At 37.4% G+C, this 17,415-nt stretch overlaps 2 protein-coding genes across 2 annotated transcripts; both read right to left on the bottom strand.

The window, feature by feature from the left end:
• Nucleotides 1–2,270: 2,270 nt before the first annotated feature.
• LOC129800379 (probable peroxisomal acyl-coenzyme A oxidase 1) lies at nucleotides 2,271–7,806 on the bottom strand. Its single transcript, XM_055844719.1, has 5 exons — nucleotides 7,463–7,806; nucleotides 7,253–7,406; nucleotides 6,903–7,195; nucleotides 3,538–3,943; nucleotides 2,271–3,437 (listed from the first exon to the last, which is right to left on the bottom strand). Exons 1-5 carry the CDS (start codon nucleotides 7,581–7,583, stop codon nucleotides 2,417–2,419), a joined length of 1,995 nt encoding a protein of 664 aa, XP_055700694.1. The 5' UTR covers nucleotides 7,584–7,806; the 3' UTR covers nucleotides 2,271–2,416.
• A 3,634-nt stretch (nucleotides 7,807–11,440) lies between these two features.
• LOC129800378 (probable peroxisomal acyl-coenzyme A oxidase 1) lies at nucleotides 11,441–13,946 on the bottom strand. Its single transcript, XM_055844718.1, has 5 exons — nucleotides 13,686–13,946; nucleotides 13,465–13,627; nucleotides 13,099–13,391; nucleotides 12,632–13,037; nucleotides 11,441–12,575 (listed from the first exon to the last, which is right to left on the bottom strand). Exons 1-5 carry the CDS (start codon nucleotides 13,798–13,800, stop codon nucleotides 11,552–11,554), a joined length of 2,001 nt encoding a protein of 666 aa, XP_055700693.1. The 5' UTR covers nucleotides 13,801–13,946; the 3' UTR covers nucleotides 11,441–11,551.
• Nucleotides 13,947–17,415: the final 3,469 nt, after the last annotated feature.

Below are 17,415 nucleotides of genomic sequence, written 5' to 3'. Positions count from 1 at the left end.
GTCGTTGAAGGGTTAAGGGCAGAATAACATTGACAGTAAAATGCTCACCGTATTTCATTAATTTACGCATTTTCATTACAAATTTTCCATTACCGTATTACCTTATCTCATACTCGGTGGCACTAGGTGAAAGTAATATAAGAAAATTGAAGAAATAAAACGAAAATTCGGTAAACGGTGAGCAAAAAAACTACGAGAAATTAATCGTACAGTTTTTTGCTCACCGTTTATAGCATTTTCGTTTTATTTCTTCAATTTTCTTTTATTATTTTCACCTAATGCCACCGAGTATGAGATAAGGTAATACGGTAATTGAAAATTTGCTTAAGAATTGCAATGAAAATGCGTAAATTAACGAAATACGATGAGGCTACGGCGAGTATTTTATTGTCAATGTTATTTTGCCCTAATTAGATTTGAGGGATTTGGGAGACTACGATACTTATAGCTTTTCTCTTGACTCTCGGCGCATGATAAGAAAGTGGACGTGGCTGTTTAAAAAGAACACGCGTTACCAAATTATGCCCGTTAGCGAGAATTGCTCTTCCATAAATAAAGAGGCAAGTCATTTCCAGCAAGGAAATGTCTAAGGGTTCTACGGAGTCAAGGCATTTACTTCATAGTCGAGAGAAACCAAAACAGGCTGAAATCTCGCAAGAGTTTTAGCCAAACTGATAACAAACTCGATTCTACACCGGAGGAAGCAAGACTTGAACTATGGAGGGACGTCTTCCCTCCAGGTTCTATAGAGCCCAGGAAAAGTATCCCTTCTGGTGGCGACCAAGACTGGAAAACATGGAGAGTGCTCAATCGTTTGAGAAGCGGCGATGAGGTTTTTGGAAGGTAATGTTTTCTGTGACTACACCCTACTTCTTTGTTTGTCCTTTGTCTCTTACATCTTGTGCTCCTGAAGATTTGATGTTGGCAAATACTGCTACTCTCGATATGGCCCGTTTCTGGGCAAGACATTTATGAATTTGTTTTAAGCCTCGACACGAATAATAATACTCTTGATCTTGACTCTTGGATCTTCGCCATGGGTACGGGCGTACGGGGACTCTATGTTCCGTCCGATAGCCCTCTCGAACCAATTCTTGTATTTGTGAATGGGGTTATCCTTTACAACTCTCTCAGAATGAGTGATAAAAACTTACGATGAAATTGAAAATTAATTACTACTGGCGCTGGCACACCTTTTCAATTGAGTAAAATTCAATCGTTTGAAATTTTACCTCTCACTCTTTCAGACTAAAATAAGATATGTTTATCTCTTTTTTTCAAATATAATTTGAAATTGAAAATGAAATTGAAATTTGAATTTTCATTTGACAGAAATAGATAAGCATATCTTATTTTAGTTTGAAAGAGTAAGAGGTGAAATTTCAATCAATTGAATTTTATTCAATTGAAAAAGTGTGCCAGCGGCATACCAGTTCAATTCTACTTACATTGGTATTATTACTCTTCATTTTTCTACTGTTTTTTACTGCTCAAACTCTACAGAGAGAGCAGTATATATAATCCCTCGATTTTTCACCGCCCCCCCCCCCCAATTTCCACCTTCCACCCCCCGGAGACCACTTTTCTCAACAAATCTTTACGTTTCAGATGATATCTGTCCGTCTGTCCGTCCGACCGTCGCCAGCTCTAGAGGCCAAACGGTTAGAGATAGAGACTTGGGACTTTCGGGGACCCCCCAGCCCTCACCTTTCTCTCCAAAACCATGTTTTTTGGGATTGCTCGAAAACGCGTCGTGCGATTTTTTTTCCATTTTTGGATATGTTTTAGAGATTACCCAGGCGGACATTTCGTCCTTAGACAAAAATACTGTTGAATCATTCCTAATAACGGTTTTTGAAGATCAAAGGTTAAAATCTTGGAAAGGTCTTGGAATTTCCGACAAAACTGAATCGGTTCCAATCGGTTTTGAGCCGTTATTGGACCGGTTCATAACCGATAACTGATTTTTACGCGAAAATTATTTCTATTAGTTTTAAAACTATTTTAGGGGATTTTTGAATGATTTATGAATCGGTTCAAATTGGTTGAGATCCGGTAAAAGGTAAATGATGCGAAAGTACTTTTCAGGTATAGCATCTACGTAACGAGTTCGATAATTTTTCTCAAAGCCTGGAACGCTTTGCCCCCCTTTCTTGGTTTACAATCAGTTTTTATTATCCAACGTTTCGATCCTTGTTTGAGATCTTCCTCAGCGACTACATTTACAGTAAGAAATTGTATATTTTTTTGTAACAAAAACGATTAAAATAATTTTTGAAGAAGAAATAATTTTTTCCCTTGTAAAATATATACATATATTTCATCAATTATGGTAACTGTATTTTTTACATAAAATTTTAAATTGTAAAATTATTCCATTCCCGGTTTTTAGAAATTAAATTCATAAATCCCTAAATTACAACTTTGACATTCCCTTGAAGAAAGGCTTGAGGTACTTGTGGAATGATGCATTGACTGGTTCCTGGTTCAGAGGACTCTTCATGGCATCCTCGTAAATGTGTTCATAGACATTGCCATCGAAGGCGCCAAGAGCTGAGCGAAGCACCTCATCCGGGAAATCAAATCCGTCCACAAGGGCTACAGCATTGGGCCTGAGGCGACTCAAGACACCTTCCAAGCGCACCTGGAGCCTCTCCACTTCTGCCTGCGAGATGGTTGTGAAGCGCAGGAGGTCACCGAGAGACTTCTGGGCAGCATCCACTGCATACAGCTCCAGCAGATCCTTTAGGACAGCTGCCAGGGCTGGAGAAACAGTTCCAGTTACACGTTCCATGGATTCCTGGCCAGCTCGGAGGATGAAGGCGCGGCAATGGGCATCGGCAGCTGCAACGAGTTCGATGGAGGATTCATTGGATGCCTGGCCAGGTTTTCGACCTTCGCTTAGCCTTCTGGAGATGCTACTAGCAGCTGCGTGAATCTTAGCAGCAGCAACAGCCTCAAACGCCTCTACCATTCCCTGGATACTACCATCCCATCGACCAAGTGTCTTGGAATTCGGATAGCGTTTGAGGTAGGCAACAGTCGGTGATAGATCAGGGTTCCGGACGGCTTTCATGAGGTATCGAGCCGTCTGGAGGAGCAAAACCGTATTCTCGCCTTCATATGTGAAAGCTGCTGTCACGAGGCCGTACAGCATGGGGAAGCCTGAACATTGAAGGTATCCATGTCCTCCACAAGCCAGACGACAAGTCTCCACTCCAGCCACTGCATCTGTACTTGTGATGGCTTTAAGGGCACAGGATAAGGCATGGAGTTCAGGAAGACGGTCGACATTCCCACTTGCCAGTTCACTAGTTACGGAATAGTAGGTATCAATCAGAAGATCAGCTGCTAGTTTGAATAGCAAACTCTTGGCAATTTGAGGGAACACTTTCCGTTGCTGTGTTACATGATCCAGGATCTGGGGCTCCTTCTCACTGAAAAAATATGAAAATTGTGATTTTTTTCTCTTAGCTTTATACGTCGGGAGAGTAACACAACAGAGAAAAAAAGTAAGATTTGAGTAATCCCACTCACTCTGGGTCAATAGGACTTTGCCTCCGGACAGCTGAATATCTGGTAGCAATTGTGGCTGCTTGAGCCAAGCGATTGCTCATATCCCGGACGATCATTACTCGCACAAAGACCATTGTCCCGTAAGTTAGGACAGAAACAGGCGCCTTCACAAAGGTTCCGTCCTCCAGAACTTGGGCATTTTTCATTAGCATATTCTCGCGTGGGATTCGATAATTGGTGAAGCCCAGGAAGCCGTTATTGGTGCTCTTAAGGCCCATTTTGGCTCCAATGTCGCCAATTTTGACGCCAGGAAAAGGCATATGAGTCTCTTCATCGCGCAATGGGACAATGAAGGGAAAGACTCCTTGCCTTTGGCCACGGACAATCAGCTGAGCGATCACGACGGCATGATTCGCCGTGTGACCCACTGAAAAAATAAGTATATTGTAAAAGAAGAACAGTTCTTAGGTTAAATGTCTTAACTCATAACCATTTCCAGACGCTTTAACTTTGACAGAATATTCAACACATTAAGTTTATATTTTTTCTGAAGAGAATTACATAAATTTGCTCCTTGACTCTTCTAGAATATTACTGTTAAGTGAAAATTCTTTAGATATAACTTAAAAACTTTAAGTACAAGAAAAATACGCGAGCGTAAAATGCTTCTATTGGAAACATATAAATCCAAATGGAGACAAGGGAAAGTTTCTAATTGGAGACAAACAGTGTAAGTGAAACCGCGACAAAAGGCTTCCAAAACTTTGTTGAGTTGCTCTTGAGTGCAGGATTTGTTCTTATTCCTGGTCTTTTCTCCTTTCCCATCTAAAACAATAAGAAAATCTCCCAAAAAATCATATTTCCGGGTTTCCTATTGAAACATTTGCAGACACTTCAGAAAAACCCTTTTTGTTCACGAAATAGGTAATTACAGTGCCGGGCAAAATTGTACCAATAATGTTTGAAAATTCTCTATGAAGGATTTAATATCTCAAGATCTAATCTATATTTTAACTGTAACTTTTTTTTCTTAGAGAACTTTATCATAAAGCTACAAATTGTGCCTTATTAGAATTTTTTAGGAGAAGGACTAATATTTTGGTAGAGCCTTTTCAAAAATTGATGCATTGGTACAATTTGTTACTTATACCCAAACGCTACCTTTTCTTCTAAGATTTTATTTTATGAGCTATTTACGTAAAAAGTAATTTAATATAATGACTTCCGACTGTTATTAATGCATTTTCCATGAACTTTTTTTTCGGAATTTTTTCACTTATAACCTAAGTAATGGTATATTTGAGTAAAATACGCTCTTAATGAAAAAGTGTATCAATAAAGGATTTTTGTCCAACAAAATGGCTGCAAAACGTGACGTAGGCCATATCACAGAGATCAGACTACGCATTTAAGCGTGATCCAGTGGTAGGACTATCAAATCCGGACTCCAATCACAGTTTATTACCATTTATTATAGTATGGGCGAAAAAATCGCGTTCAGAGAGCTCTAAACTGTTGGCTAGCCTTTCAAACTAATCAAAATCGATATCCTAAGCAACATCAGTTTCAGGGCATGATAACTGAATCATAAAATACTTGACTGAATGACCGGTAAAGCAGAGAAAGAGAACGAAATGTAAAAGAAACTAAAACAGTTTTCAACTACTTTTACCAATCGTCAATTAAACCGATATTTCTTAAGATTTTTCAATATCTTTTCGATCCCAGGTGATTATTTTACATATTTTGCACAGTAGTAAATATTTCCATGGTCTTACAGCCCTATCGTCCGATTTTGGTATTAATTTTTATGATACTACATCAGTTCGTAAAATCTTTCTAAGTAATTTCGCTGCTTTTTTGCCTACACAGGGTATATAGGCTATTCAGCTGGGTAATTCATGGCTTAGTTATCATGCCCTGAAGCTGATGTTGCTTAGGATATCGATTTTGATTAGTTTGAAAGGCTAGCTAACAGTTTAGACCTCGCCGAACGCGATTTTTTCGCCCAAATACTATAATAAATGGTTAAAAAAAAACCGTGACTTGATTCCAGATTTGATAGTCTTACCACTGGATCACGCCTAGATACGTAGTCTGATCTCTGTGATATGACCTACGTCATGTTTTGCAGCCATTTTGTTGGACAAAAATCCTTTATTGATACACTTTTTCATTAAGAGCGTATTTTACTTAAATATACCATTACTTAGGTTGTAAGTAAAAAAATACGGAAGTGTTCATGCAAAATGCATTAAAAACAGCCGGAAGTCATTATATTAAATTAGTTTTTACGTAAATAGTTCATAAAATAAAATTTTAGAACAAAAAGTAGCGTTTAGGTACACGTGACAAAATTGTACCAATGCATCCTTTTTTTAAAAGGCTCTACAAAAATATTAGTACTTCTCCTAAAAAATTCTAATAAGGCACAATTTGTTACTTTATAATAAAACTATCTAAGAAAAAAAGTTTCAGTTAAAATATAAATTAGATCTTGAGATATTAAATTCTTTATAGAGAATTTTCAAACATTGGTACAATTTTGTCCGGCACTGTATTTCACTTAAAAACTTCACATAGTGTTAACAATAAAGATTAATACTTAATTTCACATAATTTTGCCAGAAATATTACATAAATGTAAAAAAAATGAATATAGAACAATCACCCTAATGTATTTTTGATTAGAAAACATGGTTGATTGATGAAAAATTCTATGGTGAAAAGGTACACTTTTAATTTTTCTGAGAAATTTATAAATTAAAATTTAGGAAAATCAATGGATTTTCACTTTATTTAGAACAAAATTAACTAAATATTGAAACTGTGGTATATAGAAAATATATAAATAAAAATTTAATACTGTATTTAACATTGAAAAAATGATGTTTCCATTTGGAGTAGCGAAGAGTTTCCATTTGGAGCAGGTTTTGAATTAGCTTAATTTACCCTACCTATTTGATTGAGATTTAACGTAAGTGTAAGCCCTGAATTTTTTTTAATAATTTAGGTGTAAAAATATATCAACATTTTTTAATGTTAATTTTACACCTTATTAAGTGTAAAATTAACATGAAAAAGGGTAACTTTAACCCATAATATACCTAAAAAGCATAATATTTACACCGATTTCGGATCAATAATGCAGGGTAAAATTAACATTTCCGTAGTGTTATTTTAACTTTTTCGAATTTCTCACAGTGACACTTAAAAAATCTTCAAATAAATTATATGAAAGCATCCATAATCTCATAATTCAAGCTATTTGTTGATCTTTAAACACGCACCTTATCTCTGTCTAAAATTATCTTGAGAGATATTTCTCTGTTGGAGCAATTGGAGTAATAAAATTGAGATAGTAAAAGCTACAAGGGGATACTCACATCCTCCTGGCCACCACTTGAGTGCCGTGAGAGTTGGACTGTTGAGGATAAATTCCTTGGTATTTTCATCATAAGTCGCCGTAGTTTCGAGTCCTCGTACAAAGGTTCCATGCCCCAATTCCGTTTGAGCATAAGTCCCAATAATTTCACACCTCAGGGACTTCTCCAGCCACTTCTTTTGCTGCTCTGGAGTTCCCTGGCCCATAATTGTGGGAATGAACATGGAAAAGTGAACTCCAATGGGACTAGTAGGACCAACAGCTCCAGAAGCTCGAAGTTTGAGGATCAATTTCCTAAAAGATCAATTAAAAAGTTCAGAAGTTTTCAGAAAAAGCATTTAGGAAACCTACTGATGATCCAATTGTCCAGGAGGAGCTCTAAGTTCCTTGATCTGAGACATGGTTAGTGTGTTTTGTCTCACAATCTCCTCGTACAATTCCTTGTGAGAAAGGTAGTGAATTGGAGTTTTGGGCTCGAGTTCTGGAAGCTTGAAGTAGTAGTTCTCTGAAATGGCAAGAGTTTGAGTGGAAAAATCCCAAAAAATTATTTATTGAACTTACCATTTCTTCGCTTTTCAGCCACATTCTCACTTCCACCGTGCCACCAGACAGTGAATTCTCCAGAATTGAAGCAAGCATTGCTTCGCTCTCTGACCAAATCCTTGTTCACTTTTCTGCCCATCTTCCTGCTTTGAAGTCTTCCAACCAAATGATCGAAGATGAAGAAACTGCCAAGTAATTATCACGTAGACTCTCGTGTTGACTCCATTTGATACAACCTTTGAGACAATCTTTTATCAGCTCCTCGACCACTTTATACCCGCGCACTGACACTTCACGATAAAATAGTCGTTCAAGCTCTAATCGCTCTTCTGTGCTATTCCCCTCCACTTTCACATTTAGTTATATTTACAAAATAAAGATCGGAATGATTTGAGAAAGTCGTTGTGTGCGTGAGGGAAACAGTTCAACAAGTTTGCTCAAGAAATACAGAGCTGCTCAATGTTAAGTAATAAGAAATTCTTTAGCATTTCTTGAAACAACATTGATCGCATGGATCGTTACGAAATTGTTTTTCAAAATTCGCTTTATTTTGCAGATAGTTAATATAGCAGAACAGTGCTCCTCCTAAGAACGCTCCGCCTAAAAACAATTTAAACCACGCCCCTTTGACTATTTAAGGACAAAGGCTATATATAGGAGTGCTTCTCATAATTCTAAATTAATGAGTCTTTTCTACATGAATATTAAACTAGGGATTGACAATTTAAGAAAAAATATTTAACAAATTCTAAGTCAGATATCGACATTTTTGTTCAGCCTCATTAATGAGTACATTTTCAACTCCTTATGGGTAAGGATTAGCAATGCTCTAGTGATTCTTAGATGTAATTCTGCAACACAAGCCATATTTCTATAAACTTAAGTGTTTTTATAGAATTCTCTCTATAGAATTTTGATGATTTTTATACGTAGTTTCACTGTCTGTACTGTGCTTTTTATTTTATTTTTTTAATATCTTTTTTTTTAATATATAATTTATACTGTAAACATGCGAAAACACTTTAATGATTTTAATAATATAACTGATGTTTTTGTTATTAAAGAATTTTCTCAGAGATAAGAAAATATAATCATTCTAATCTCCAAAAAAAACTTCTTCAAGTTTTAAATGGACGGACAATACCGACAATACAGATCACTTTTTCTAATCCAATAGCGAAAATCATTTGTAATAAATTTGGTGAGATTCTAAACAAGAAAAGTAACTTTTTGCAGTATAATTGGGTACTCCGGAAGGTTCCTGTTGTTATTAAAGAATTAAAACTTACTCATGTCACATCATTTAATAAGTCAGAGACCTAGAAGTAAGACTCAGGTGGGACTTATTCAATGTGTTTACAGTCGAATAAACTTTAAAAAAAGTTCTTTTGTATAAATAACAGAAAATGTTACAATACACCAAATTAATTATCTGAATCATTTAAATTATAATAGGGTATTTAAATAAAGAATCACACCTAATTAGGCCGTGCCTCCTGTAGAACTATATGTGCTTATATTAAAAAAAAAAACGTTAATAGAGTAATTGAAAACAGGTGGCAAAGCATTCCAGGCTTAGCCCAGTGTTCGAACTCGTAAATTAAACGCTATACCTCGAAATATCGCATCATTTCCCGTTTACCGGTTTTCAACCGATTTTAACCGTTATCTGTTATGAACGGCGAGTGGCCTTCAAAGTTGAAGCCAATTTCTTACTTTCACATACAAATGCGTATGGGAATTTTTCTGCACTCGTGATCGTTATGCTAAATATTTAAAAAGTGAGAAGTTTTTCCGTATTATAAGATACCTTTCCGTATGGAGGGATAAATATACTAAATTTTTGTTTAAATAATCTTTTTCCTTGAAGCACTGTGACCTGAGTCCGAGATCAATTTAGGAATTGGCTTCAAATAGCTCCATATAAAAAGGCCAACTTGCCAGGCGCTTGGTTATGAATCGGTTCATTGCCCGATTCAGGCTTGTAAAGAATTCCAAGCGGAATGTATGGATGTTAAGTGATGTCCGGCACCTGATATAAAGCTTAGAGAAGAAGAAGAATTCCAAGACCTTCCCAACGAGCCTAAACATGATACCATTTGATTGAGAAATACGGTCTCTCCTAGAGCCTTTTTAATCTTTGACCTTGAAAAACCGTTGTTAATATTGATTCAACAGGATTTTCGTATAAGGACGAGATGTACACCTGGACGACCTTTAAAATTATAACATTATCTAAAAATAAAAATAAAACATTCCAATCCTCTAACTCTAACCGTTTGGCATCTAGGCGAGGTAACAATCTGACGGACAAACAGCATAACATCATTTCTCAGAAATCATCCGAAACGTGAGAATATGTATGATGAGAAGCGGTCCCAGGGGGGTGAAAAAGCCGAGGGATTGCATACTGCTCTGTGAAATTCGTGCAGTAAAGTTAGTTTAGTATGCCTCGAGGAAATCTTTTACTAATGGAAAATTTACTTTCTCGAAATACTTCCAAATCATGTATTTAGTAATTACACATTATCTCAGAAACCACGCCCATTTGTGATTATACGTATTGTCTCTCATCTGAGTATTTAGTAGTTGGACTCCATCCTAAAATCGTTAGAGCTATCGTGGAAAGGCATATGTTTAATTAATAATCACAGTATCCTTATTTTTACACACAAGTCTTATTCTGAGGCGTGGTCTAATTTTTGAAGAGTGGAAGATTTACGGCTCCGCCCACTATTAACCCTTTAAGAACGATAAACACCGGTAATCACAATCGGCTTAACCCGTTAACGACGAGACAGTTTTTTCTGACCGAAAATCAGCAATAAAAATGAAACCGAAAAAATAAAATCCGTAAAAGGTCTTACATTTAACCTTAGAAAGTCTAACAAAGTCTGATTTGGTGTATTTTTTGCCACTATGAACGATAGAGACAAAAATAACCCAAAAATATAAGTAATTTTTCTGATGATATACTTATTGTATTTGATAACTGTAGTTTCTTTTACCAAAACGATTTTGCTTAAAAAAAATTGGAAGTACAAAAAATAAATAAAATCAATTTTCAATATGAAAATTTAAAAAATCGTCATTTTTGAGCTTAAAAAAATACTATATAGTAAGGTGTCGTAACTGGATCGTTTTCCGAAGAGTGCTACTTAAACGCTTGTTTTTAGAATGATGAAATTCTTTTTTACTTCTTCTAAATCCATAGAATTATTCGCTGTTTCATTCAGAAACATAATATAAAAAAATTATCAAAAATATTAAAGAAAATTTATAAAATAATGATAATACTGAAATAAGTCAGCATATACTAAGTGGGTCGCCTTTTCGCTAATTCACTTTTAATTAAACCTTTGGATTTAAAATACTTTTTTCACGAGAAAAAAGACAATAAATGTTTTCAATCAACCAACTGTCATTAGCGAAAATATCACTGCTAGAAAATTTTTAGTGAAGAACCGAGCTGGCACAAGATTGAAATGAGTCGATTACACTCATTTTTTAATGGATAAAAATATTATTTTTGCTTTTTCTCAAACTTGAATAGTTATATTATGTTATTGTAGTGACTATATTGACCAGCGCACAATAACTTTTGTTTATAAACATGTTCTCAAAATTATCTATGAGAGTGAGCGAGATGACTAGATCTAGATCTCACTCACTCTCATTTAAATATCAAAAACATGTTTACAAAACAAAAATTATTGTGTGTTGTGCATATTACGGAAATAAAAATAAAAATATTATTTTATGTGGATTAGTCATAAATGATCCAGACAGCGTAGCGCCCGGATTAGCACACTTGACTACATAGAAAATAGCTGAAGACTTGCAAAAAATATCCTAGATTCCTTCAACCCTCTACTTCGGAATTACGTAATTATTATAAGAAAAAAAAATAACTTTAGATAGCCATGAAAAATTATTTTCTTTATGGGACACCGGTGTTCCAATCGTCCTTAAAGGAGTAAAAAAAAACTGCAGTTGTTGTCAAACAAAATCCTCAATTTATTTTCAATCCTTTCGAAGGATCCTTCACCAACAATCGCAGGAATATTTCTCCTAAAATTAAGTTAACAAAGGTGTTTTAAAAGAGTTTTACAGCTTGGCTCTATTACTCTTCATGAATGGTTTGAGGTACTTGTGGAATGATGCATTGACTGGTTCCTGGTTCAGAGGACTCTTCATGGCATCCTCATAGATGTGTTCGTAGACATTGCCATCGAAGGCACCAAGAGCTGAGCGAAGCACCTCATCCGGGAAATCAAATCCGTCCACAAGGGCTACAGCATTGGGCCTGAGGCGACTCAAGACACCTTCCAGGCGCACCTGGAGCCTCTCCACTTCTGCCTGCGAGATGGTTGTGAAGCGCAGGAGGTCACCGAGAGACTTCTGGGCAGCATCCACTGCATAAAGCTCCAGCAGATCCTTTAGGACAGCTGCCAGGGCTGGAGAAACGGTTCCGGTTACACGTTCCATGGATTCCTGGCCAGCTCGGAGGATGAAGGCGCGGCAATGGGCATCGGCAGCTGCAACGAGTTCGATGGAGGATTCATTGGATGCCTGGCCAGGTTTTCGACCTTCGCGTAGCCTCCTGGAGAGACTGTTAAAAGCTGTGTGGGTTTTAGCAGCAGCAATAGCTTCAAAGGCCTCCGCAATTCCCTGGGCACTGCCATCCCATCGACCAAGTGTCCGGGAGTCCGGATAGCGTTTTAAGTAGGCAACAGTGGGAGACATGTCAGGATTCCGGACGGCTTTCATGAGGTACCGAGCTGTCTGAAGGAGGAGGATCACATGCTCTCCTTCGTAAGTGGCAGCAGCTGTTACGACTCCATAGAGCCCAGGGAAGCCTGAACACTGAAGGTATCCATGTCCTCCACAAGCCAGACGACAAACCTCAATCCCAGTAGAGGTCTCCTGTGAAGTGATGGCTTTGAGACAGCATGAGAGAGCATGCAAATCAGCCAAACCATCGAACTTCTGTTCATCGATATCCCGCAGGACAACCTGGTACATGTCCAGAAGGACTTTACCACTCATTTTAAAGATGACACTCTTGGCAATCAGAGGGAAGATTTTGTTCTGCTGGGTCACATGATCCAGAATCTGAGGTTCTTTGTCGCTGTAAAAAGAATTTTTTCGTAGATATTGCAGACATTCAGGAATGATGCGACTTACTTGGGATCTATGGGACTCTGCCTTCGGACAGCTGAATATCTCGTTGCAATTGTGGCTGCCTTGGCAAGGCTATTGGAAATATCCTGAACAATAAGTACCCTCACGTAGACCATTGTCCCGTAAGTCAGGACGGAAACAGGTGCCTTGACAAAGGTTCCGTCCTCCAGGACCTGAGCATTCCTCATTAGCATATTTTCCCGTGGAATCCGAACATTCTTCATTCCCAGGAACCCTTGATTAACTTCATTCATGCCGAGTTTGGGACCAATTTCACCAACAGTGATGCCAGGAAGTGGCATGTGAGTTTCTTCATCGCGTAGTTGGACAATGAATGACTGAACTCCATGACATTTGCCCTGGGTGTACAATTGAGCGATGACTGCGGCATAATTAGCTGTCAATCCCACTAAAATAAGCCAACTAGAGGCATTAGAAAGAAATAATGGAAATGAGGATTATACACTCACTTCCTCCTGGCCAGAACTTAAATGCATTGAGCGTGGGTGTATTGAGGACAAATTCCTTAGTCTGAGGATCATATTCAGCGGTAGTTTCTAATCCCCGGACAAAGGTTCCATGACCAAGTTCAGTTTGAGCATAAGTCCCAACGATATTGCAATTAGCTGCCCTGTCCAGCCACTTCTTCTGCTGCTCTGGCGTTCCCTGACCCATGATTGTGGTCACAAACATGGACAGGTGAGTGGTGAAGGGTGACCAGGCAGAAGTCACTCCAGATTGGTCCAATAATCTAACGCTATCGCTACAATAATGGAACAAAGTATGAAGAGATTAGATTAACCAGCCCAAAGGTCATCTCTTCAAGTCTCACGTACTAAAAGTCAGTCTCAGGATAACGTTTTGTTCCCTTAAGTTCTCTATACTTCTGAAAACGATGTACCATCCTATCCACAGCTCTCTCATAGAGCTCCTTGTGGCTCAAGTAGCTATCCGGAACAGTGAACTTCTTCTCATATCCATCGCGGAGGAAGTAATTCTCTGAAATTACCCATCGTCACGGGATCATTCTACATTATAAGGAATCCCTGGATCTCACCTCTCCAGCGTTTTTCTCTCAAGTTGTCAGCCCCATCATTCCAGAATACAGCAAACTCCTCCGAATTGATTCCAGCTCCTCGGCGCTCATTTTGCAAATCACTGTTCACTTTCATCTTCAGCTTTTCACTTCACTAGACACCTCTATTCAGTCCGGAAAGTCATAGAAAACTGCGAAAGTGGTTGGCAGTTTAGGAAAACTTATCTATTTGATAGCTAGCCATCGCTATAGGTCGCATGTATGCCGCTTTTCAAACACAAATTCACATCGCGATATGACAAAAAATCCCATGGCAAACGACTGTGTTGATTGCTTGACTCACTTGACTAAATACAAAAAGTTTAAATAATAATCTTAGTCTAGTAGATGATATTGTTTTACTACATAGGTCAAATTTTTGTTCAGTTTAACTTTATACAAGCTAAGTTTAATAATACATTTAGGAGGATCAGTAAAGAAATGCACTTTAGTTAATTTTAGCTAGAATTGCTGACCACTTGATTGTCGTAAGTTTAACCCATTCCTTACCATGGTATTATACATCATACACAAATTGAGCAATTTTAGATGATTTATTCCTGGGCAATTGTTATCCGAATTGATGTCGGGAATGGATTTTTAGTAACTTTGGTCCTTCAATTACTTGGGAAAAATAGTCCGACAGAGATGGGAATACATTTTGTTGTTCTTTTCTCGCTTCGCGGAAAGTCATGGAAAATTTTTGCTCAAAATGGCGAACACAAAATACGACATTCCGTCGAATTTGTTAAAATTGGCCTTCATCTTCTTTCCTGATTTGAATTCTGATTGCCAATTTGTTTTCTATAGTTACTCTATCTAAAGCAATAGAGTTTGTAATGAATTAATGCACAGAATTTAAATTCGGTGACCGTTAAGACGTGTGTTTTACAGAGGCTCCCCGCGCCCCCATAATAGGTAAACATTTATTCTTTTAAAAAAAAATCATCTATTAATCCGTAAGAAAGTAATCCCAAAATTTGAACATTCTATCTCAAGTATTTCTGGTACATTGACTGAATGGGTTAAGAAGAATCGTTGAAGCAAGCCTCTTGTACTTCTTCAATACAATTATAATGGGGATCTCAGTGGCACAATAGGCACGACCGTTAGGTCTTGGGCGGATGAGATCTCTGCCTCGACTCTCAAAGTTATGAGTTCGAGTCCCGTTCGGTGCAAAAATCTGAATGTCTAGAAAAAGACATTTTCTAGACATTTTCAAGATTTTGTGTTCACGACTGCATATTCCTTACTTTCTCAGTCAACACGAACTCATACAAGACTGAGACATCACCATGGGAAATAAAAATATAAAACTTTTGACCGGAAAGTTGCTCAAAGTTCGTTTTTATATTAATTTTATCGTCCATTTTAATACATCCGTTGAATTTTTTCAAAATACATTCGTAAAGCAATCTTGCATGTTTTTTTTTAGCGTTTTTAGTTATCAAATGGGGATCTCAGTAGCGCAATAGACAAGACCGTTGTGTCATGGGCGGATGAGATCTCTGAATCGCCTCTCAAAGTTGTGAGTTCGAGTCTCGCCCGGTGCGGACAACTGAATGTTAGAAAGACATTTTCACTGTGATAAAACGTAATAAAATGCACCGTTTGTACCCAAAAAAATACTCTGGGAGCATGAAAAAAGTATCCACACTATGGAGAAGGCGCTCCTGAGTGGTCTACACATAGGAGACTTAGCAGATTCTTCCAACACAGGATACAACAGCAATATAAAATGATTGCATTGTAACAAATATCTCGATACGATTAATAACTATGAAGTTTTGCTTAAAATACCAATTTGGATGTTTACCACACAATAAAGACCTATAGCTTTCTCTTGCGCGGATCATTCTGCATGATTTAAAAATTTTGCATGATTACCTTATGATTCTAATCATATCCTGGAAAGAAATACCAGGGATAGTTTAAACGCACTTCAATACTTTCCTTCTCAGTTCTCGGTCACTAGTTCTAGTTTTCTTAAGAGTCCATTTACATATTCTACATTTAGTTTTTTCATATAGTTTATGACCACGTTAAAATAAATATAATAATGGTGGTACAACGTTCCATAGAAAAACTTAGGCCTTCCCGCAAGGGGAGCTCGGAACATCAAATATTTTTCTCTTATACAGGGATGGGGTTATCAGTCCCATGCCCCATGTAATCAAGTACAGTGAAGCATACTGGATGTAATTTTAACGTCAGAAAAAATCCTAGTGACCTAAAGGGGATTCAAACCCGGGACATTTGCAACATAGAGTAAGTGCTCTACCACTTGGACTTGACCATTTGGAGTTGCTCTCCTTCTGATTTTCAGTACAGTACTCTCGCTATTCGGCTCTTAAGATCGGGCTACTTTTAAATTCGGGCGGCAGTTAAATTCTAAAAAAGTTTGTTAACATTTTTCAAGTTTGATTATGATTATCAAATGACACAAATATCCTCAAATTTGCAATGGTTTTGTTTTAGTTTTGATGTGATTTTGTATTTTCAAGGAATTTTCATGAAATTTACAGTATGTAAACTCAATAATGTGTATGCAGATGAATAAAAAATCGTTGCATTTCAATTAATTTGACGCCCGAATTTATCTCCAATTCGGCTGACATATCGGTCCCAAATGCCCGAATTTGAGAGAGTCTGCTGTACCTCTCCAAAAAAAATCCAAATTTAACCTAGGTTGAAAAATGAGCATTGCCAAGTGGTTGACCTTTGACTTTCAATAATTCAAAATGGCGAATTTTCCGCTCATACGTATGTTTGGGCGAAATGTTCGCCTGCGCTAGCTCTAAAACATATCTAAAAATCATTGAAAAAGCTTGGGCCAATTTTGAGAAAAACCGAAAAAACATGTTTTAAGGGTATTTAACTTATTGCGGATGTAAAATTATTAAAAAAAATCGGTACTTAACCGGTTAATTGCCGATGGAGGCTGATGCAGCCGGGTTCGAAATTTCAATACCTTTCCAAAAAATCCAAATTTAACCAAATCGGTTGAAAAATGGGCCCGCCAAAGTAGTTGACCTTTAACCTTCAATAATTCAAAATGGCGAATTTTCCGCTCATAAGTATGTTTGGGCGAAATGTTCGCCTGGACTACAGTAGACTCTCTCTCAATCGGGAATATGGGGCAAAATGTCATCCGGTTTATCGATAGATTTGGGCGACAAAGCCTTTGTAAATTCCACAAAAAGCGCTCAATTATAAAGAATCATGATAAAATAAGAGGATCTACAGCAAATTTGAGCGAATTAGCTTCATAATTAAACGTGAAAATTGTCAACAAAATTTGTCGCCCGATTGATAATGAGCCGATTGAGTGAGAGTCTACTGTACGTGTACCTGTACCTCTAAAACATATCCGAAAATCATTGAAAAAGCTTGGGCCAATTTTGAGAAAAACCGAAAAAACATGGTTTTAGAGGGGATGGGGAGGGAAAAAAACGTCGAGATTTTGTGTTTCTATTGGGGGTCATCTAAGACTGGAAGTCGATATCTCTTACCGTTTAAGCTCCAGAACAGCGAAAAGTTGGAAAATAGACGATTACATAACTGCTCTCTCTTTGAGTTCGAGCAGTAATAACTTTAGGTAGTCAGGAAAAATTATTTTCTTTATGGGACACTGGTGTTCCAATCGTCTTTAAAGAAAGGGTTAAAGTAAACGTCCCTTTTAGGGACCGGGTCTCTCTCACTAACCTTCTCA

The sequence above is a fragment of the Phlebotomus papatasi genome, chromosome 2, assembly GCF_024763615.1.
Source record: "Phlebotomus papatasi isolate M1 chromosome 2, Ppap_2.1, whole genome shotgun sequence".
In the NCBI taxonomy this organism is placed as follows: domain Eukaryota; kingdom Metazoa; phylum Arthropoda; class Insecta; order Diptera; family Psychodidae; genus Phlebotomus; species Phlebotomus papatasi.
Note: the sequence above shows the minus strand (reverse complement) of the source record. Positions and strands in the feature narration are given on the sequence as shown.

Bases quoted from the DNA above. Each gene is read 5' to 3' on its own strand.
- LOC129800378 (XM_055844718.1), bottom strand. From the start codon at position 13,800: ATGAAAGTGAACAGTGATTTGCAAAATGAGCGCCGAGGAGCTGGAATC. The intron at 13,628-13,685 runs GTGAGATCCAGG...GGGTAATTTCAG, and splicing joins GAGAGAAAAACGCTGGAGAG to AGAATTACTTCCTCCGCGAT. The intron at 13,038-13,098 runs GTGAGTGTATAA...GGCTTATTTTAG, and splicing joins TAAGTTCTGGCCAGGAGGAA to TGGGATTGACAGCTAATTAT.
- LOC129800379 (XM_055844719.1), bottom strand. From the start codon at position 7,583: ATGGGCAGAAAAGTGAACAAGGATTTGGTCAGAGAGCGAAGCAATGCT. The intron at 7,407-7,462 runs GTAAGTTCAATA...TTGCCATTTCAG, and splicing joins GGCTGAAAAGCGAAGAAATG to AGAACTACTACTTCAAGCTT. The intron at 7,196-7,252 runs GTAGGTTTCCTA...TTGATCTTTTAG, and splicing joins CCTGGACAATTGGATCATCA to GAAATTGATCCTCAAACTTC.